General features: G+C 38.2%; 1 protein-coding gene across 7 annotated transcripts in view; it reads right to left on the bottom strand.

Moving 5' to 3' along the window:
• Positions 1–17,213, bottom strand: part of BEGAIN (brain enriched guanylate kinase associated) — a 158,828-nt gene that overhangs the window by 58,684 nt on the left and 82,931 nt on the right. For 4 of the 7 annotated variants that reach the window (XM_042047750.1, XM_042047749.1, XM_042047752.1 and 1 more), the window contains 2 exons: positions 14,786–14,875; positions 1,000–1,161 (listed from right to left, as the gene is read on the bottom strand). In XM_042047750.1, coding sequence (XP_041903684.1) covers positions 1,000–1,161; positions 14,786–14,875 — 252 coding nt within the window. The remainder of the gene's footprint in view (positions 1–999; positions 1,162–14,785; positions 14,876–17,213) is intronic. The other 3 variants (XM_042047753.1, XM_042047755.1, XM_042047754.1) reach the window with 1 other exon arrangement.

Genomic DNA, 17,213 nt, shown 5'->3' on the forward strand with positions numbered 1-17,213 from the left:
TGGTTTGGTTGACTCTGTTTATTGGTGGTTTTTGACATTGTTTTGGTTTGGCTTTTGCCTTCTGCAAGGAATGAAAAATATTTCCTTAGGTATTGCCCTGGAATGATTTATTCTGAATTTAGTTTTGAGTCATCCAATGAATTAACCAAATAGTTCCATTAAGATATCAGTTTAGGAAAGTCTCACAAGACATGCAAATACATTCCTGCATAAGTGGATAATTCTAGTTTCAGAAGTTTTGAAAACAAATGAAAAAATGGATATTAAGAATCAATGATAAATTTTAGGCTAAGTCCACAGACCATTTTCATCAGTGCCATTAATGTCAGGACTGCTTGCTTAACATAATCTATCATTAGCACTACCTAGGTCCCTGATTTGCAACAGCAAGGTACCACAGCTACAACAGTTTTAAATAATAGCTTTTCACCATCATCCCATTCTGCTTGAGGCTAAAAAGGAAATTATTTGCTATACTATAATGCAAAATGCCTTAATATTATTTGAATTGAACATAGTCTCAGCTTTGAGTGATGGAGACCCAAATTCTATTCTCTTGTATGAATGCAAAGAAGTCTAAACAAAGAAAATGAGCAAAGTCATTTAAAAAAGATTTATCTGTATATCTAGAGTATAAATAATATATATATATGTAGTGTGTTTTTAACCTTTGTATGTGTAATGCCATGCGGCACTACCCCACATGTGTGTTTATACATAAATAATGCCATATATGCACATATATAGGTGTATTTCTATTAACATATTTGCTTTTGGTACAGAGACATTTTACATATCACAGATAAATAACTGCATGTGGCATGTAATATATACTCAGGTAAATGAAATCTATATATTAAATATGAAACACGATGTGTAATCAATAAATAATAAATTACACGTTTGTGACTATATTTGTTTTTACTTAACATATGTCTTTAATACAGCCACTTTTAAAATTCTAATAACTCTGTTTATTTCAAAAAGTTCATTACTAACCTTCTCAGTTTTTCAGTTACTTTTTCAAGTTCCTCCTGAGCACGTCTCAATTCTATTTCAAGATACTGACGTGTAGAATCAAACTCCGTTTCAAGCATTTCCAGCTTATGGGTAGTGTACGATAGGCGCTTTCGTAATTCCCCCTTCTGTTCTTGCAAAGTACTAGAAAAACAAAGACCACAGCTGTAGAATTTAGCTGCTCCCAAAAAGCTTTTCATGATCCACTCTTTGACTAGTTCCCTAGAGTATAGCTTGGCCTCAAGCCAGAAAAGTGTGCTTAATAATCTGTTTACTGCACTTTGAAAATCTTCGGATTCAGACAGCTGACTATCTTCCATCTGTCCTTTCTGGTGCATTTATTGCTACTATCTCATTATCCAGAATGGAATATGTTGTGAAAGAATCTTCATTAAAATACAAAACACGCTCTAGTGTTTGGTTTCACATAGGACTTCCATTTAGATTTATCTTACCATACTATGACGGAAGTAGCAGGTCTCTATAGAGCAGCAACTCTAAATAAACGACCAAAAATATTTCCTTATCTAAAATCCAAATTAAAATTATGTGGAGGAAGAAACTTTTGTCTTGTTTGATTCCATTTCCACCCCAATCACTGCCACAGAGATGCTAGAGATCTTATTGTTCAGCATCTCGTTTGGAGAATGGTAATCAATTAATAATATCACAACTGTAAGGTTGTAGATCTTTCCCTTTTTCCCCCACTTATTTGGGAGCCAGGACTTTCCAGACCCAGGTGTAACCCCTAATTTTTCACAGTTTTTTTCACTAAAGAACTTATTGTAAAGCATCTTCACTTATGGTCTTAAACAAAACAAAGCAGGAGACTCAGGTGACCCACTCTGCATGCGCCTCAATTCTTATCTGCACAATGGAGACTTTTGTATCCTTGTCTATTTAGTTTGTAAGCTCCTCAGTCTTCTCACATTTTTGCCAGTTGAACAGCAGGATGGGATTCCTGCCAGAGCTGGATCTCTGGAGATGAATGTAACTTGGTTCAGATACAGCAACCTCAGTATGGAGCTGATCACTTGGCTCCAGGTGGGACCCCTGAGGCACTATGGAACTGGGATCTGCCATCACCTAGACACAAAGTGCTACCATGGGATGCATTGTGAATTGTTTTGGTTTTTTTTAATCCTATGGTAAAAATAATTCTTCATAAATGAATGGCAAATCTTGATTCCCTTTGATGTCAAGTGAGTAACGCCATCAGCTGCAGTAGAATAATATTTTGGATCTTTAATTAGACAAGAGAGGTGGGAACAACATGTCAATCTTCAAGGAACACTTATCTGAGCTGTCTACAGCATGACTGGCTTCTCCTCTTCAAGCTATGGTAGGAGCTCAGTAAGTTAATGCAAAAGCCTTACAATTGCTGCTTGCTTGATCCATGCAGCTTTGAGCTAGGAAACAGCCTAAGGTTTTGTCAACAGTGCTCTATTTCAATTGCATGTATTGCGTGGTTACAGCTATACTTAGATTACCACTTGTAGTTATAGTCTCTTAAAATAATATATTCTAATTCAGATATTTAATGCAGCTCCACTTAATATAACCATTTAATTTTTATATTTCACTTTGTGAATTAAACTCTGAAGTTATCTAGGGAACTGAGAACCCATGCTGCTCATTTCTACATGTCCTCATTGATGATGTTACCACATCATACCGCCTTTCACTTGCTCTGCTTCTGGCCTGTTCTTGCTACTCATCTGCTTATCTTGGGAAAGAAGAGTGGTCAGTTTTCCTTCCTGTAGCATGGCAACTTGGATTTTCTTCTGTGAAGTGGCAGTTACAGTGTCAAAATTGTTTCGAGTGAAAAGAGATATGATCTCAAGTTTTCTGCTGCTCTAAAAATCTAATCACTAGGATTTGCACGAAAAGTAGACAGTAGGTCCTCCAGCTATGATTTTGAATAAAAATGCCCAGGCTGAGGCTGCTGGGCAAGTGCAGTTAATGCAAGTTAAGCCAGATCAAGGAAGGCTAGAGCATCCTGCTTCACTGGGAAGTTCTGGACACAGGGAGCATAACCTTTGGGAGGAAGAGGAGCTATTGGGGTACAAATATAATGGTAATGCCAGGAGTGTTTAAGTTAATAACAGCTGGAGACTGCTTAATAAAAGAAGAAAATGGGGAAAGTTAATCACCTCCAATAACTTTGTTTTCTGCTTCCTCATGTAGGTAATTCTTGCTTTGGGTCTCAGTTGTGAGAAGAATAAGCAGGAGCAAAACTCCTGACTCCTCAAATGAAGTTGCTTCTGCATAGACCTGTGTGCCTAGACATGCCTATGTGGGGATACTTGGGGTTAAAAATCCGAGTTCTGTGTAAAGCTTGATCCTGAGGTGGAAGGCAGTGCTGGTCTGAGATGCTGAAATGTGTTTTTAGATTCAGATCTCGACAGTTTTGTAGGTTTTGGCAGGCTGAAGCTTGTACTAGAAGCATAAACTTCCAACTCACTTTTTCCCTTGAAGTTCATTTTGAAGTATTTGTATTCTTGAATTCTTTGCTTTCAGAATGAGATTATTCAATCCATTAAAATAAAGACTATTCTAATGAGCTTTACTGAAAGTCTACACACATGGACTCTTCCATGTGATGTTTTGGGTAGTAAACCATAGCTGTAACTTTGTTCAAAAAAAGAAAAACTCCACTGATTAAGGCAAAACTCAGGCAGCTTCAAAGATCAAAGTTATTCCCAACCAGCAAACCATAATTCTGAAAAAGTTTTATTCGTTTCCACCCAAGCTGGAAAGATGGGGTGACATTTTTAAACTCTCCCAACCCTAGGAGAACCCCTCCTCACTGTGTACTTTGATTCACCTGATACATGTTAAAACAGCTAATTGTTTTCAAGAGGACATATAATTTTTAGATAGGAAATAATCCCTGATTTATGATGGGATTATTTAAGATACAATAGTAGATGCATAACAGTGAGTCCTTACTAAAACACAAGTTATTAGATGGAAAGGCAAAACTTTTAGAAGGAAAGAAATTATGTTCTGACAAGAATATGCTGAATGGCAAAATCTTATAGTCACTTTCATGGAAGAAGAAAAAAGAAAGAGAGAGAGAAAAGACCACAGCTGGGAAAGTGTTAAATCATCTGCTTTAATATCTGTCTTGAGTCAAGCAAGTCTGGAAAGACAGCTAACTTTAAGCAATGGCACAATGAAACTTATGCTCATGAATGGCACAATTGGGAAATTTTCCCAAATCTTAGACTGCAGCCATTGAAAGGGTACTGATAGCTCTAACACTGAGAGCAGATTTCCCAGGATTCCCAAGATGGCTTTTATTTCTGCATGATTTGAGCCTTATCTAGATACATTATTGGTTGGAGGTAAACCCTGTTGTTTTCTCTTGATATTGGTTCTATATGAACAAGCATCTAAAAAGCAAAGGCAAAGCGAGTGACACAGCAGAAAGAAGAAGAGGATGCAATATATCAAATTCTGCATCTCTAATAACAGGATCAGAGCCTCAATTTTTGTTTTGTGCTAATCTAAGGTATTTAATGAGATTTTTGTTTGTTTTGTTGTTTGGGGTTTTTTTTTTCATATCTCAAGAAACAGATGTTCTTTTTCTGAAAACCTTCCCCTAACCATTATCTTCCCATGTCATCACATAATGACATGCTTGGATTCTCATTCCTTATGCTTTGCTGTGTTTTTTGTTCTACTAATCTGAGGCTTTCACGAGGAGGGATAAATTTTGCTCTTTATCACTGTAAATTTGATAGTGGTAATTTAACTAGAGTTGAAAAGAGGGAAAAGATAAAAAGTCAAAATATGGAGTCACAAAGTCAACCATTTAGCATGTTCCCTTCTCTACAAACCAACCAACTCCATAAATTAGCTGAACTTTTTTTCTGCTTGTCACATACCAGTTAATTAGAAAAGTTCATTGCACAGGTTTTTTTAATGCTGGTAAATCACTGTATTTTGATTCATAATTTATGTTCTATGGGTGTTGATCCTCATGGTTCTTTAGTTTTATATATATGTAAAACTAAGAAAATAAATACATGGGAAAAAGTACAGCCTGGAGAAATGAGAGGACTTATTTGCAAATAAAATTCTGATAGTGTTATGTCTTAGCAATCTGATAATGCTATGTCTTAGAAAATATAGATCCTATGGTCTTCCTAAAATTCTGACAGCTTCAAGGAGTATGGAATTACAGGGCAGGCTCAAAAATCCTGTAGATTATTCCACCTTTAGCATAAGTGGTTGTCTATTTCTTTTAATGATCTCTAATGTACTGCTCCTGTGACAATCAGTGGTTTGCAAGTCATTACCCACTTTGCTTCATTAAAATATTTCTCTAACAACAAGGACAGTGAATACAATATTAAATATTTAGACTGGTGAAAGAAAACCTCTCAAGGGAAGCTACTTTAAAGGTTATTAAAAATTGGTCTTTAAACTTTCCAAAGTAGTATTTTCACTGATTAGCTCTGTTTATACGCAAAAAAAGTATAAAATAGATGAAACATGTATTTGCACAGAAATTTGTGCCCACAAACATTATCTCAGCCTGCAGCTGTTGGTCAGGGTTAATCTGTAGTGCTGGCTGGAGAAGCTCCAGGTGACCACATTCCCACTGGATTTCAGACAAAGCTGAGATGCCACAAGATAAGGGCCTATTCTGGGGAAGGTGTGCTGGAAAACAAGCAGGTTTTCATTGTACCTGTCTGATCTTCTGCCAGCTCATCTGCCTGGCAGATGGGCTTATGACAAAGGAGTGCTGGCATGCAAAGCTGGGGATGTTCAGCTGCCTGGAGGCTAGAGGATTTCTAGAGCCTTCTACCCTCAAGTGGCCAACAAAAAGGGTAGGTTCAGGTGCTCCCTGAGCCTTTACTCCATGAGAGTTGATGTCTATGGGTCTGCCCCATCAGTGGAGTATTCCAGCAACAACATATCTTCACCTCACTGGTCAAACTGCTTCGGCAGCACTTTCATGTCTGCCTGCCACCCCAGGGCTCTGGTTTTAGATGATTCTGCAATGTTGTCTAAAGCCAGAGCAAAACCTTTTTTTTTGAACCAGGGAAATTCTCCCTGAAAGGACTGATTACATTCCTTCACACTGCTCCTGAAGTGAGTGGAAAAAAAAATGATTAATGGTATTAGGAGGAAAATTAGCAGTGAAAGGAATGCAAAACAAAGGCAAGATAGATGCCCATGCCAAATATACTGAAAAATACCCATATCAAAGGTTCTTATATAGTGAACATTTTAATGTAGCTGTGAAATCCTAAGTACAACTAATAGCATTTTGGGGGAAAAAGCCTGTCTCAAAAGAAAGAACGTGTAAGAAGGAACTAATCTGGACTGGGGTTTGGTTCTCTGTTTTGAACCTGGCTGTATCACTCAAGAGAGTTAAGGCAAGACTGAGCTTGCCTACTGCTGGTCAGCTCTGGCTCCTGTTCTTAGTCAAGAGCAGGCACTATCAGGATGAAATTAATCTGACCTATTTTGGAAGCCTACTTTTAGATGAGTTGACGCAAATCTGGAAGTACCCATTTCCGTTAATTACAAAGGAAATCTAGACAAGTATCTCAGATGTAGACAATCACATCTCATCAGATAACTCCCCCTCTTCCTGACTCAGTTCTGTGTGTATGAGATGAGGTAATAGTATTGCCTTTCTTGTTTGCTTAGATGGTGTGGGGGTCCACAAAAATGAACCGCTAAATGCTTTTAAAATGTTTATCAGATCTGCTTCATGTCTGCGATGTGTCACATTCTAAAATAAAACTTCATAGGATCAGGAATTTGGGAGTGCTGAGGAAAAGTTTAAAAATATATTCTGAACAGAATTAAAAAAAAAAAAAGTTTTCTTCTTTTGCCCTGTGGGGTTTTATCTAGGGAAAGGTCAATAACAGTCAACCCTGTAGGGGTGCTTTCTGTGAAAGAGTATAAAGATCAGGAGAGGGTCTCCGGGAAAGGCCAAGGGAGAACATGTGCACCCAGTCATGGCAACCCAGCTTTAACCACTGATGACAGACATGGAAGGCAGCCATAGGGGCTGGGGCAGCTTTGTGCCCTTGCTTTCCTGGAAGCACTTTCCCAACACTGTAAGTCTGCTGTGGATCTCTGCAACAGATGGGTTCTTTAGCTCAAGGAATGCAGCCATCCACACCCCTGGTTTTGTTTCTGATTTTTGGATCACAGAGATGAAGATCATCAGCCAGGCAAGAGGCAAGACTCTGGGAGACACCTTCCTGACCTGTAGCTCACACCCCAGGGAGCAGAAATTGGGGACAGAAATCTCTGGGGTTGTTCACAGCTGGCAGAGATGCCAGCAAGTCCTCAGTGCTTCTGTGTTACTACTCAATGGAGCTGGACTGCGTTGTCAACTTGATCTTGAGACTACCAAGGAATTTTGGCTCCAGCAGCTCTTGATGATCCACTTCTGGTGGTCTGGATTACATGAGACATTTTATTCCACTCTGGAATGGGTCTGGAGGCTGCCCAAGGTGGACATGTTGCAAGAAAGACACCCAAACCCCATCTCAGAAAGCATAGCTTTGAGATGACAGTTGTGACATTGAATCTGACCCCTCAACAACATTTTTTCCAAGCTGTAGTTGTTGAGAAATGAGGTCCAACACAAGTGCTTTCTAGATTAATGAAAGATTTTTAATTAATCCAATTTAATTGGATTTCTATGTTAATCAAGTTTTGATTATGTGTTACGTGCTCAGGGTCACTGTTTCAAAAGGTTAATGCCAAAATTTCCTTGTCTGCAGTTTTTGTGTCTAACCTTGCTCTTGCTTTATCTGATTAGGAGGGGGATGGGATAAAAATACAAAGTCAAGATCCAGAGCCTGAGAATCCAACTACAGACTTGAAATTAAAATTTTATTGGGGAGAAAGATTACATGCTGCAGCTCAGACCCAGAGTCAAGTCCACAAATCCCAATTCCCTTGCACTCTTTATTCAGCAGCTTCATTTGTACTTAAAGAAATTTGCTTCGGCAAATTTGTATCCATGTTCTACAATAGGCATTTTCCTATAAATTCAGGCTCACACAGCGTTTGTTCAGCTTACCTATTTTTTGTTTCAAATTTTTACCATGGTCTGTCAGGATTTTTTTTTCCATTACAGGACATCCACCAAATTTCTCCATTATTTTTGAAGAAGTTTGTTAAATATTTGAAACTTTGGAGTATGAACAGTTTGCCTGTCAAATTGTATGCAGATCTCTCTTTCCTGTAGAGATATATATATATATATAAACATATTTAGACAGATAGCTTTTGGAGGAGTTTATTGCAAGTATTAAACCATTTGAATTTTCTTTGAAGTACTTCTTTTCAAAATAAACAACTTGAAGCTGAGTTTGGATTATGAGAAGGAAGGCCTATATATATGTTTCAGAACAAATGTGTGGGTGATCCAAATCTGGAGCTCAGATAGTTTCCAAATGACTGATGGACCCGTAACACAAGTAACAGAGTCCTTTTCTTAGGTTCCAGGCATTCTGGCAGAATTTAAACCAGAGAAGAGGGATCCTTTATCAGAAAAATTAGAGAGTCATTTGGAAGGGAGGTGGGAAAAAAGAAAGAGATGTTTAGCAGTTGGAATGCCAAGTGCTTATTATTTTATTTATTATTTATTTATTTATTTATTTATTTTATTTATTTATTATTATAGATCCTTAGCATGAAAGTCTGTTCAAGGCACCTGTAGATTTGATATAGCTACTTTAAAACAGATATATCACTGGATTTTGGAAAGTAGCTTTTCTTTACTTTGGATGTGAGTACCTCAGTCTTTCATAATTCACACAATTAAAAATTCAGACCTGACAAGATATATCATATGGTAAATGTGTCTGAACTGTACTAGCCTTGTTCATAAGAGGTAGAAAAGAGGTTTTTTTCTCTTAAAAATAAAACTGAATTATGGTTTGGTTATAATGAGCTGGCAGTCTTTCATTGCAGAAGGGTGACTTCTATAACGAATATCAGAAGCCCACAGACACATCTATCCAACAAGAGCATTCAGTATTAACAATAATATGAGGTGATTAAGATACGAAAATTCAGTTACGTGTTGACATGCAAAAAACCCTTAAAGGACCATCTGTCAGCACTGAGTTGTCTTAAATGAATGCCATTATTTTCAGTGAAATGTGACACGGTTTTTAAAATAAGCTCATAATAAAGACATACAGGTTTTCCTTTATTTAAAGGTGCTATCCATAACCTAAGGCTCTGAATGGATTGAATATAAATACCATGAATAAAATTACAGCTTTCAAAAATAGACACTAGAGGTGTTTTGATTACTTTAAATGAAGTTTCTTCAGCAGACAATTTTGATTCCTCCAGTGTACTGAAAAATACAAAAGGGCAAATGAAAATGAACTGTGAGAATCCAGACCTGTGACCAGGGAGTGTGTTATTGTGCAGAGCACTAAGCAAGGCTACAGAGCAGCTCATGGAGAAGGAAGGACGTGGACTTACAAACCAGGATGTGCACTGTCACTGGGAACCCCAGCCCGTGCTCGGTGCAGGGCTGAGCAGAGACTGAAGGGCTGAGCCAGCTCTCTGAGGATTGATTTAATACTTCTGCTAACTTGATTTGGAACTGGAATCTTCCAAATGTGTTTCTGTCTCCTATTAATGAGATGACTATTTTTGCTTATGAGACCCTTCTGAGGTGAAATACATGAGTATGTGAGAAATGAATGCAGTGCACAGTGAAACAGCAGGAGTCTTGTGCCCAAATTCAAAGGTGACTAAAGCAGAGGGAAACATTGGAAGCAGCAGAAGTTGTTACTGCAATCTCTGCCTTCTTCCAAGCTGCCTCCTAGTGCCTCTTTTAGGCTCTCCTTAAAGTGGTAACTAATTGTTTTCAGTTCTGGCAGGTAGACTCTTGGTGGGTTAAATGCAAACCTTTAGGCTCAGTAAGTGATCCTACAGAAGTTTTAATAAGCACTGTTCCTGTTCAATTTGTTTCTCTTTATTGCTAGAAAATGAAGGGATGGAGAGCTGAAAAATATGGTTCCAAAAGAAGAAAACCAGCCTATGATTCCAGGAAGAATACATGCTTTCTGGCTCATTCTCTAGAGGTAGGAAGCACGTTTAATTTTTTTTCCATAATGAAGGACTCTGTTTGTGTTCATGCCCTACTTCATTTTGTCTGCATTGTCTAAATGCTGCCTAGTGCTTGGAACATATCTGAAATGAATCAGCTGGTGAAACTGGGAGAGAAGGGAGGTAACTTCTGGCATGACAAACTTCAGACAGCATTCGTCCAAGAGAGCAGAGTCATAATGACCCTGACCCTTCCTAGGGATTAAGGGATCTTCACTGCTTGCTGCCCAGACTCTGCTCTTCACATGACTCTGGAAGAAGATTCACCTCTGTAAAAGCCACTATTTCCTGGCTTCCCAGAAGCTGATAAGTTTTCATAAAATATTTGGCTAGCAGAAATGGTGAGTTACAGTGTAAAGTTGCAGGGTTCGAAAGGATAGCAAAACCAGCAGCAAAGACTGCAACAAATACGTCTTGATGTAACACAGGCCATGGGGGGGAGGGGAAGTGCCTCAGACAGAAACTTATTTGAAGTTGTTGGACAGTTGTTGTCTGCTTTTTAATGTCTGTCAGAATCCTACCCGTCTGCACTGCATCTCGCTAGGGAATCCAGACTACTGAGAGGTGATAAGAAAGGGGAAAAAAATAGTAAGGTATTGAAAAATTGAGGAAGCAAAATTAGAAGTAGACTTCAATATGTGATTAGAAAGCTAAAGAGAGCTCTCCAGGTGATTAAGCAGGCTGCCTTGAGTCGCAGTAGCTCTCCTTACAGCTTTGAGTGGCCAGCTCCTAGATTGCTTTGGTTTGTAGTCACGGATAAGCACTCCCTCTGGAAATTACTGAAAGCAGCCTGCCACATCAGCTCACAAGCTTATAAAGTTATATTTTAATTGTGTTATTAAACCTTTCTCACTTTTGTTTTTGTCTGTTTATTTCCCTGATTCATCTGGATCAAGCTGTGCTGGAACAGAAGTGTGGTTCCTCCTGAATTGTGCAGTTTATTTGTAATAGGAATGTAATGAGAATGGGTGAAGCCCACTTCCCAGAAGCAATCTGAAATTGATCTTATTCTTTCTATTAAAGGACTGAGGTTGGAAGTGTGGTAGGGGAATACTAGAGAAATGTGCTTTAGCAGTAGGGATAGAATTTTGTTCCTGTTTTATTTGGTATAAAACATCCAGACATAGGTTAACGGACAGAGGTTAGGTTAAGATTCTCACCTTAACTATTTCATTCCTTTCTATTTTCTTCCTTTCCCAATCCTTTTCTCTTTCCTCTGATTTGAAATTCATCTTTGTGTGGCTCAAGGAACTCATTTAGGTGGGTTGGCTTAACACTTTCCATCAGAAAGGTCATGCTAAACTGCTGAAAAAATTAAATATGCTCTTTTGGCTCTAGAACCAGTCAGACAGAATTACTATGGGACTGCTGGTAGGGGAGGAACTCCAGATGCTATTGTTTTTCTTCCATTACAAGCACTATATATTACATTATTTGAGGAAATTACTGAATTTTCCTTTTAACTATATCCGTTACAGTTGCATCCTGATCCTCTTTTGTGACAGAAGTCATACAAGACAGAAGCTCCTGTTGTATCTCTAACTTGAATCCATAGGTGCTTGCCTTTAAAAAAGTGCCCATATTACCCCTAAAGAGCACAGGAGGTAATGCTGCTCTTTCTTGGCTGTTCAGACACCTTCAGTGGCCATCAGTGCAATCAGTTCCACTGCAGTCTCTGTTCTTTAGCATTTGTTTCCCCTCACACACAGCTGTATGACATTGCTTAAGTGACATGCCAGAGAGGGGAGCTCCGGACACTTTTGGGAAGGCTTTCTGGCAGCAGAGTAGATCACTGGTTTGTTAACACAAGCAAACAATTAAATTAAATGAATTAATAATTTGATTTAATAATTTGATTAAATAATACTCCTAAGCCTGGACACACCCAAATTCTCAGCTGTGCACATGTAATTCAGATTCTGAGGTAAACTATTACTACACATAGACTCATGTATAAGCTGTTGAACAGGAACAATGAGAGCTACTGGCTCATACCTGAATGAACTTATTTTGCCTGAATATTTCAAGATATTTTTAGTTTTCCTACAATAACAAACGATCCTCAGCTCTTTGATCAACTTGATATTACAGCAAAAGAAAGGAAGGAAAAAAAGAGAAAGGAGTTGCCATCTGTCATCTGTGGCTAATTATTTCAAGCCCTACCTTGTTTTATGCACTGCAGCACACTATTTTGGGACTTGTTAACTGAGAAGTCTTCTACTCTGCAAGAGTATAAATGAGTTCACCTCTAGCAAGTTCCCCACTGCTCAGCATGTTGTGCCATCATCTCACACAGCCTTCCTCCCAGCTGAATGTCATAATTTATTAGTTCAGTATTTTATCCTGCTCCCCTGGCTGCACTGGCTTTTCAGTGTAAGATTCTGTTTTGTCACCTCTTTTGTGGCTGTATGGGAAAGGAGAGGGAACAGGACTGCATTCCTCCAGATGCTTGTTGCTAGTCCCGCACCTTGACACTGGCTCTTGGGTAATTTTTGGAGTGAGCCAGCAAATGAAGGAGCTCTCTGCAAATGTGGAGGAACCAAATCAGGCAGCAGGTGTTCATCTGAAAAGCTGCTCACGCTACTCATGTGAAAAGCAGTGCACAATGTGCTCCTTCAGACGAGACCCAGGAGCGCTGATTCCACCTCCCCTGTGGACGTAGCACCCCAGAGAACTGTACAGAGTGAGGAAGCAGATTCATTACTCCAGACTTTCCCAAAAATTCCTCTTGTGCCTTGAGATGTGGATTACATAAACACAGGCCATATATTTTGGGGTTTTTTTGGCATCTTATAACTAAACCACTTCCGCATTCTGGGTGAATCAAAACTTATGTTTTTACTTTAACTCTCTTGCTGATACTATTACTGCTTTCACATTAGATTTTAAAGGTTAAGGTGCATCAGGCTGGATAAAATAGAACCGATCCTCATTTTGCCATACTCACTATCTTTCATTTTACCAAACAAATGTTTGGGGTTTTTTATTAGTTCCTTCAGCGAGGTGGTATTTTTCAATATAACTGGAAAGCAAGTTTCCAGATATATTTTTACAGCCTAGATAGGTTGAAACAGTGTGGTCAAGATCAGAGTTAATCAACAGGAAAGAAACAAGCTAGCTTTCAGGAAATACAAAAATTTCTCTAAAAATTTAGATCCTTGTGAGCTTTCCAAAAAGCAGGCAGGAAAATGAAAATTATCTTTCAATGGCTGTTTATTTTTTTTTTTTTTTTTTATGAAATGGCTAAATAGCCTGAGCTAAAATCCTGGATTTGTGCATTTTAAGTTGTAGTATACATGGCGATAAACTGTGGTATTGTCCTCTACAAGAGCAATCTTTTTTTTTTATTTTGCAAATAACAACTACAAGTAGACAGTGGTGGTAGGAAAAAAAGATATTTTTTTAGTGAGCTCTACAAAAAGATGACTAAGTATCATCCCAAGACTCAGAACTTCCATGTGGACATCCATTTAAAAACAGAATGCAAGACCAAACTCAGTGATTACACTGTGGATGTATGAATTTGTTCTGATTTTAAAGGATTTCCAAATATTTAATGAAGTTGGAATTAGGGTCAAACATTTTGTAAAAGAGTTTTATATGCCTGGACTATGTTTCACTTCACTGATCATCTCTTGATTTTAGCAACAACAAGCAGTAGAGCAAAGCTATTTTTGCATCAAGCTCCAGGTAAGAGTAGAGTGTATCTGCAGAATCCCAGGGGATTGAAAAGCAGAAATTCAAACCACTTTTCCAAGATTGCTGAGTTTTTTTACTCCACAGAGTGTAGACCATGGGAAAAATTACCAAAAAGAATCTCACTTATGTCTTCCTTACACTAGCAGCACACTTAAGATGAAAATTCTCACACATTATTCAGAGAAAATCAATATACTGCAAGAACCAATCTGAAGCTTAGTCTGTCTTTATTTTTTAACCTAATTACTTTCTTAGTTTGAAATATATTACAATATTTCATATGTCACTGCAAGGATAGGATTAGTGAATGACATTTCTTCTACATACCTGCCACTTGGAATAAAGTCAAGCAAAAAAGAAAAAACAGTGCATTCAGGAGAAAAGTAGAAGAGAATTTAAGAAAAATATGGAAAACTGAGTCATTACTTAAACTTATACTACATGCTGCATAGAAATATAAACCAGGATCAGTCATAACTCCCCCATCCTTTCAGTATTCTGTACCTATAGCATTGAGAAGATCCTTAGTTCAGGAGACCCAAAATTAATGTAAACCTGATAAAGGAAAGAATATATATACATACCAGCAATTAAGGAAGGTGGGTGAACTGCCCAGATAACTGTGGTATCAACAGTGAAATGCAATGTGCCTGTATTGTCAAACTACTTCATCAGAAAAGGGATTAATTGGTAGTAGGCAGCTGTGGATTTTGCAGCTTCTAAAACAACTTTCAGTTTTTATGCATGTTACTAACAATTATTACAGGCTTGGCTGAGGCAAGCATCTAGAGTAGTATAACCAACAGATCTGCTGTTACTCCCCTAGTCCAGAAAACACAGTGGCACTGAACAATGAGAGACCACAGACTGACACGAAGAAATGAAACATTTTTAAGGACATCAGAAAGTTAGAAAGAAAGCATAACTGCACAAAACATCACTTATTAGTTACCTGTCCCAGAGAGTAGGTGAAGATTTTGCGAGCCTGCCCTGGAGAATTCTAGGTTGCCATAGGCATGTTGGCACCCAGGAATTTCGTACCCTGTAGCATGAATAGAGGATAAACCATGGCTAGGTGTGGCTCATAAGACATACGAGTGATAACCTAGCTAGATTTGTTGCATATTAGAAGGCTATGGCATAATTTGGTACTAATTATTATTCAGGATATATTACTTTAAAGCAGTATTAAAACTACAAAACAGAGTGATGCTACAGCACACACATTTAGAAATTTTCTTGTGTGACTGTTGTAGGTCAGAAAAAGCATTTACAATTGACCTTGTGACAGCTCTAAATGGGTGCTACTCCATTTATTTTACTGGAGAAGCATTTGGTCTTAAGGTTTGTGAATCAAGCCCTTATATTTTTGCATTGTAAAAACATCAGCTTAAACAAATTTATGCTTCATTGAAAGAGGGTCATCAAAATGCCTTCTGAGCACCATAGTGAGAACATGTTTAACAGTGTTAATTGAATCTGGGCTGAGGTTCAAGTCCCACATATCAGGTTCTGTGCTCATCTACCAGCAGCAGAACAGTAGCTGCAAAATGTTTGCTGGTAAAGAAAAGCACAAAGAGAAGCAATCTAAACTAGCAATAGAAGCTATGAATAACACACAGCAAAAGCAGATCCTGAGCCCAGTAGAAGGACGAGGCAGGCAAATTAGCAATGAGAACTGTTGCCCAACATTAGGATCAAGCAATGCTGGTAAGATTCAAAACAGTCTGTGCAGTCCTTAGTCAAGCAAATCCTCACTGAAGTCAAAGGTGTTTTTTCCTGAGTAAGCTCTGAGTAAGGACTACAATATTTGGCCATGCAGAATACCTCATACAGTATTTCTTTATTCCTTTGCAATATCAGAAGTGCAACATAACATGCCTGGAAGGACAAACTCAATAAAAAAATCAGTTGTTCCTCACCCGAGCATATCCATATTCATGAACCAGAATTTTTGCATAAACTTTCCCTCTGGTCAGTGATCACTACACATGCAGAAGATCCTACCCATCAATTACCAGTGGGTACCACAAAGCAGGGACCTTCTGGACCCTGAACATATCTTTACATACATGACGTATTTCAGGAGTGCTACAGAGAGCAGCAGAGAATCTCAGTGTCTGTGGGAAAGGATAACCCTGCTGAGGCTCTTGCCACAGCTCTAAGTCTGCCCTGGGTTTGGCTTCATGTCAAGGACTACTGGCAGCAAGATGATGGTCTTTGAGACACTGAGGAAAAGCCACAAGTGAATTTCAGTCTGTTACTTTAGTCATACTGAGTTGTACCTAAGGAAAGAACATTTAAGCATCTTTTAACTTCTTCCATACTGGACTTGGATTAAGCGTGTGAAGACACCCAGGGAAGACATAAAAAATGTGAGGGCCCAAGTATTAAGTGCTGCCATCACATGAATTTACAGCAATATCAACTTTGAAATCAAACTGGGGGTAAGAATAAATCTATGCTGTCTGACACCTCAGTACTGTTTGTTCTCCAGTGAACTGTCAGTGTTACTTTGGATTATGTATCTTGCACAGCTTTTTTGATGTTCTCAAAGTGCAAATGTCATAATCAATAGGTGAGTATATATTTAATACACACAGTTCTGTGGCACTTCACTATGCCTTTTCATTCTCAGCTATGGATATTAGGAAACAGTCAGTTGTAGGAACACAGTTTTGGAAATGGTCTTTACCTGGCTCTCCATTTAGTATTTGCATACTTTTACATACAAAATTGTAAACTGCTCCTAAAAATCATCTGAGAAACCTTAATATTGAAAAAAACCCAACCAAACAAAACAGGGAATATAGCCACAGGTTTTTCCAGAATGAGCAGAGGTTTTTCAAGCCAGTACATTTTGCATATTTCTCTGCACTTCATTGAGAAACCCTCTATAAGAGTGTTCTGATGAAATAACAAAACTTGAAAATCCTGAGATGGCTTAAATGAAAACATTAGGATTTTCAAGCCTGCAAAATTAATTAAATTTGGGCTCTTGGTGCAAAGAAGCCATTTGAGCAAGGAGAAATCTCTGCTGCCTTCAGATCCAGAGCAAGTTCTCATCCATATAGTCTTAATCTAATCTATTACTGATATATAGCATCTATACTGATATATAATCTAACCTTTTACTGATCTATAGCAAATGGCTTTGCCATAGGTAATCTTGACAAAATATTTTAAGGCTGTGATGTTGTGAGATGTTTTGACAGAGATGGGAGCAATGTAAATTCCACTTTAGCTGTTTGTTCAGTGTTTTTCCTGACACTGTTTTTGTAGTAAGTCCCATGTAATTGCTCCATAAATGAGCTAATGCAGAGAAAAGCTCTCTGCTCTAAATGTAGTGGATCTTTCAAAAGCTCCCCAAAGGGATTTAA

The sequence above is a fragment of the Corvus kubaryi genome, unplaced genomic scaffold (genome assembly GCF_017639235.1).
Source record: "Corvus kubaryi isolate FWS band 111438036 unplaced genomic scaffold, C.kubaryi_AGA036_p1.0 66, whole genome shotgun sequence".
In the NCBI taxonomy this organism is placed as follows: Eukaryota; Metazoa; Chordata; class Aves; order Passeriformes; family Corvidae; genus Corvus; species Corvus kubaryi.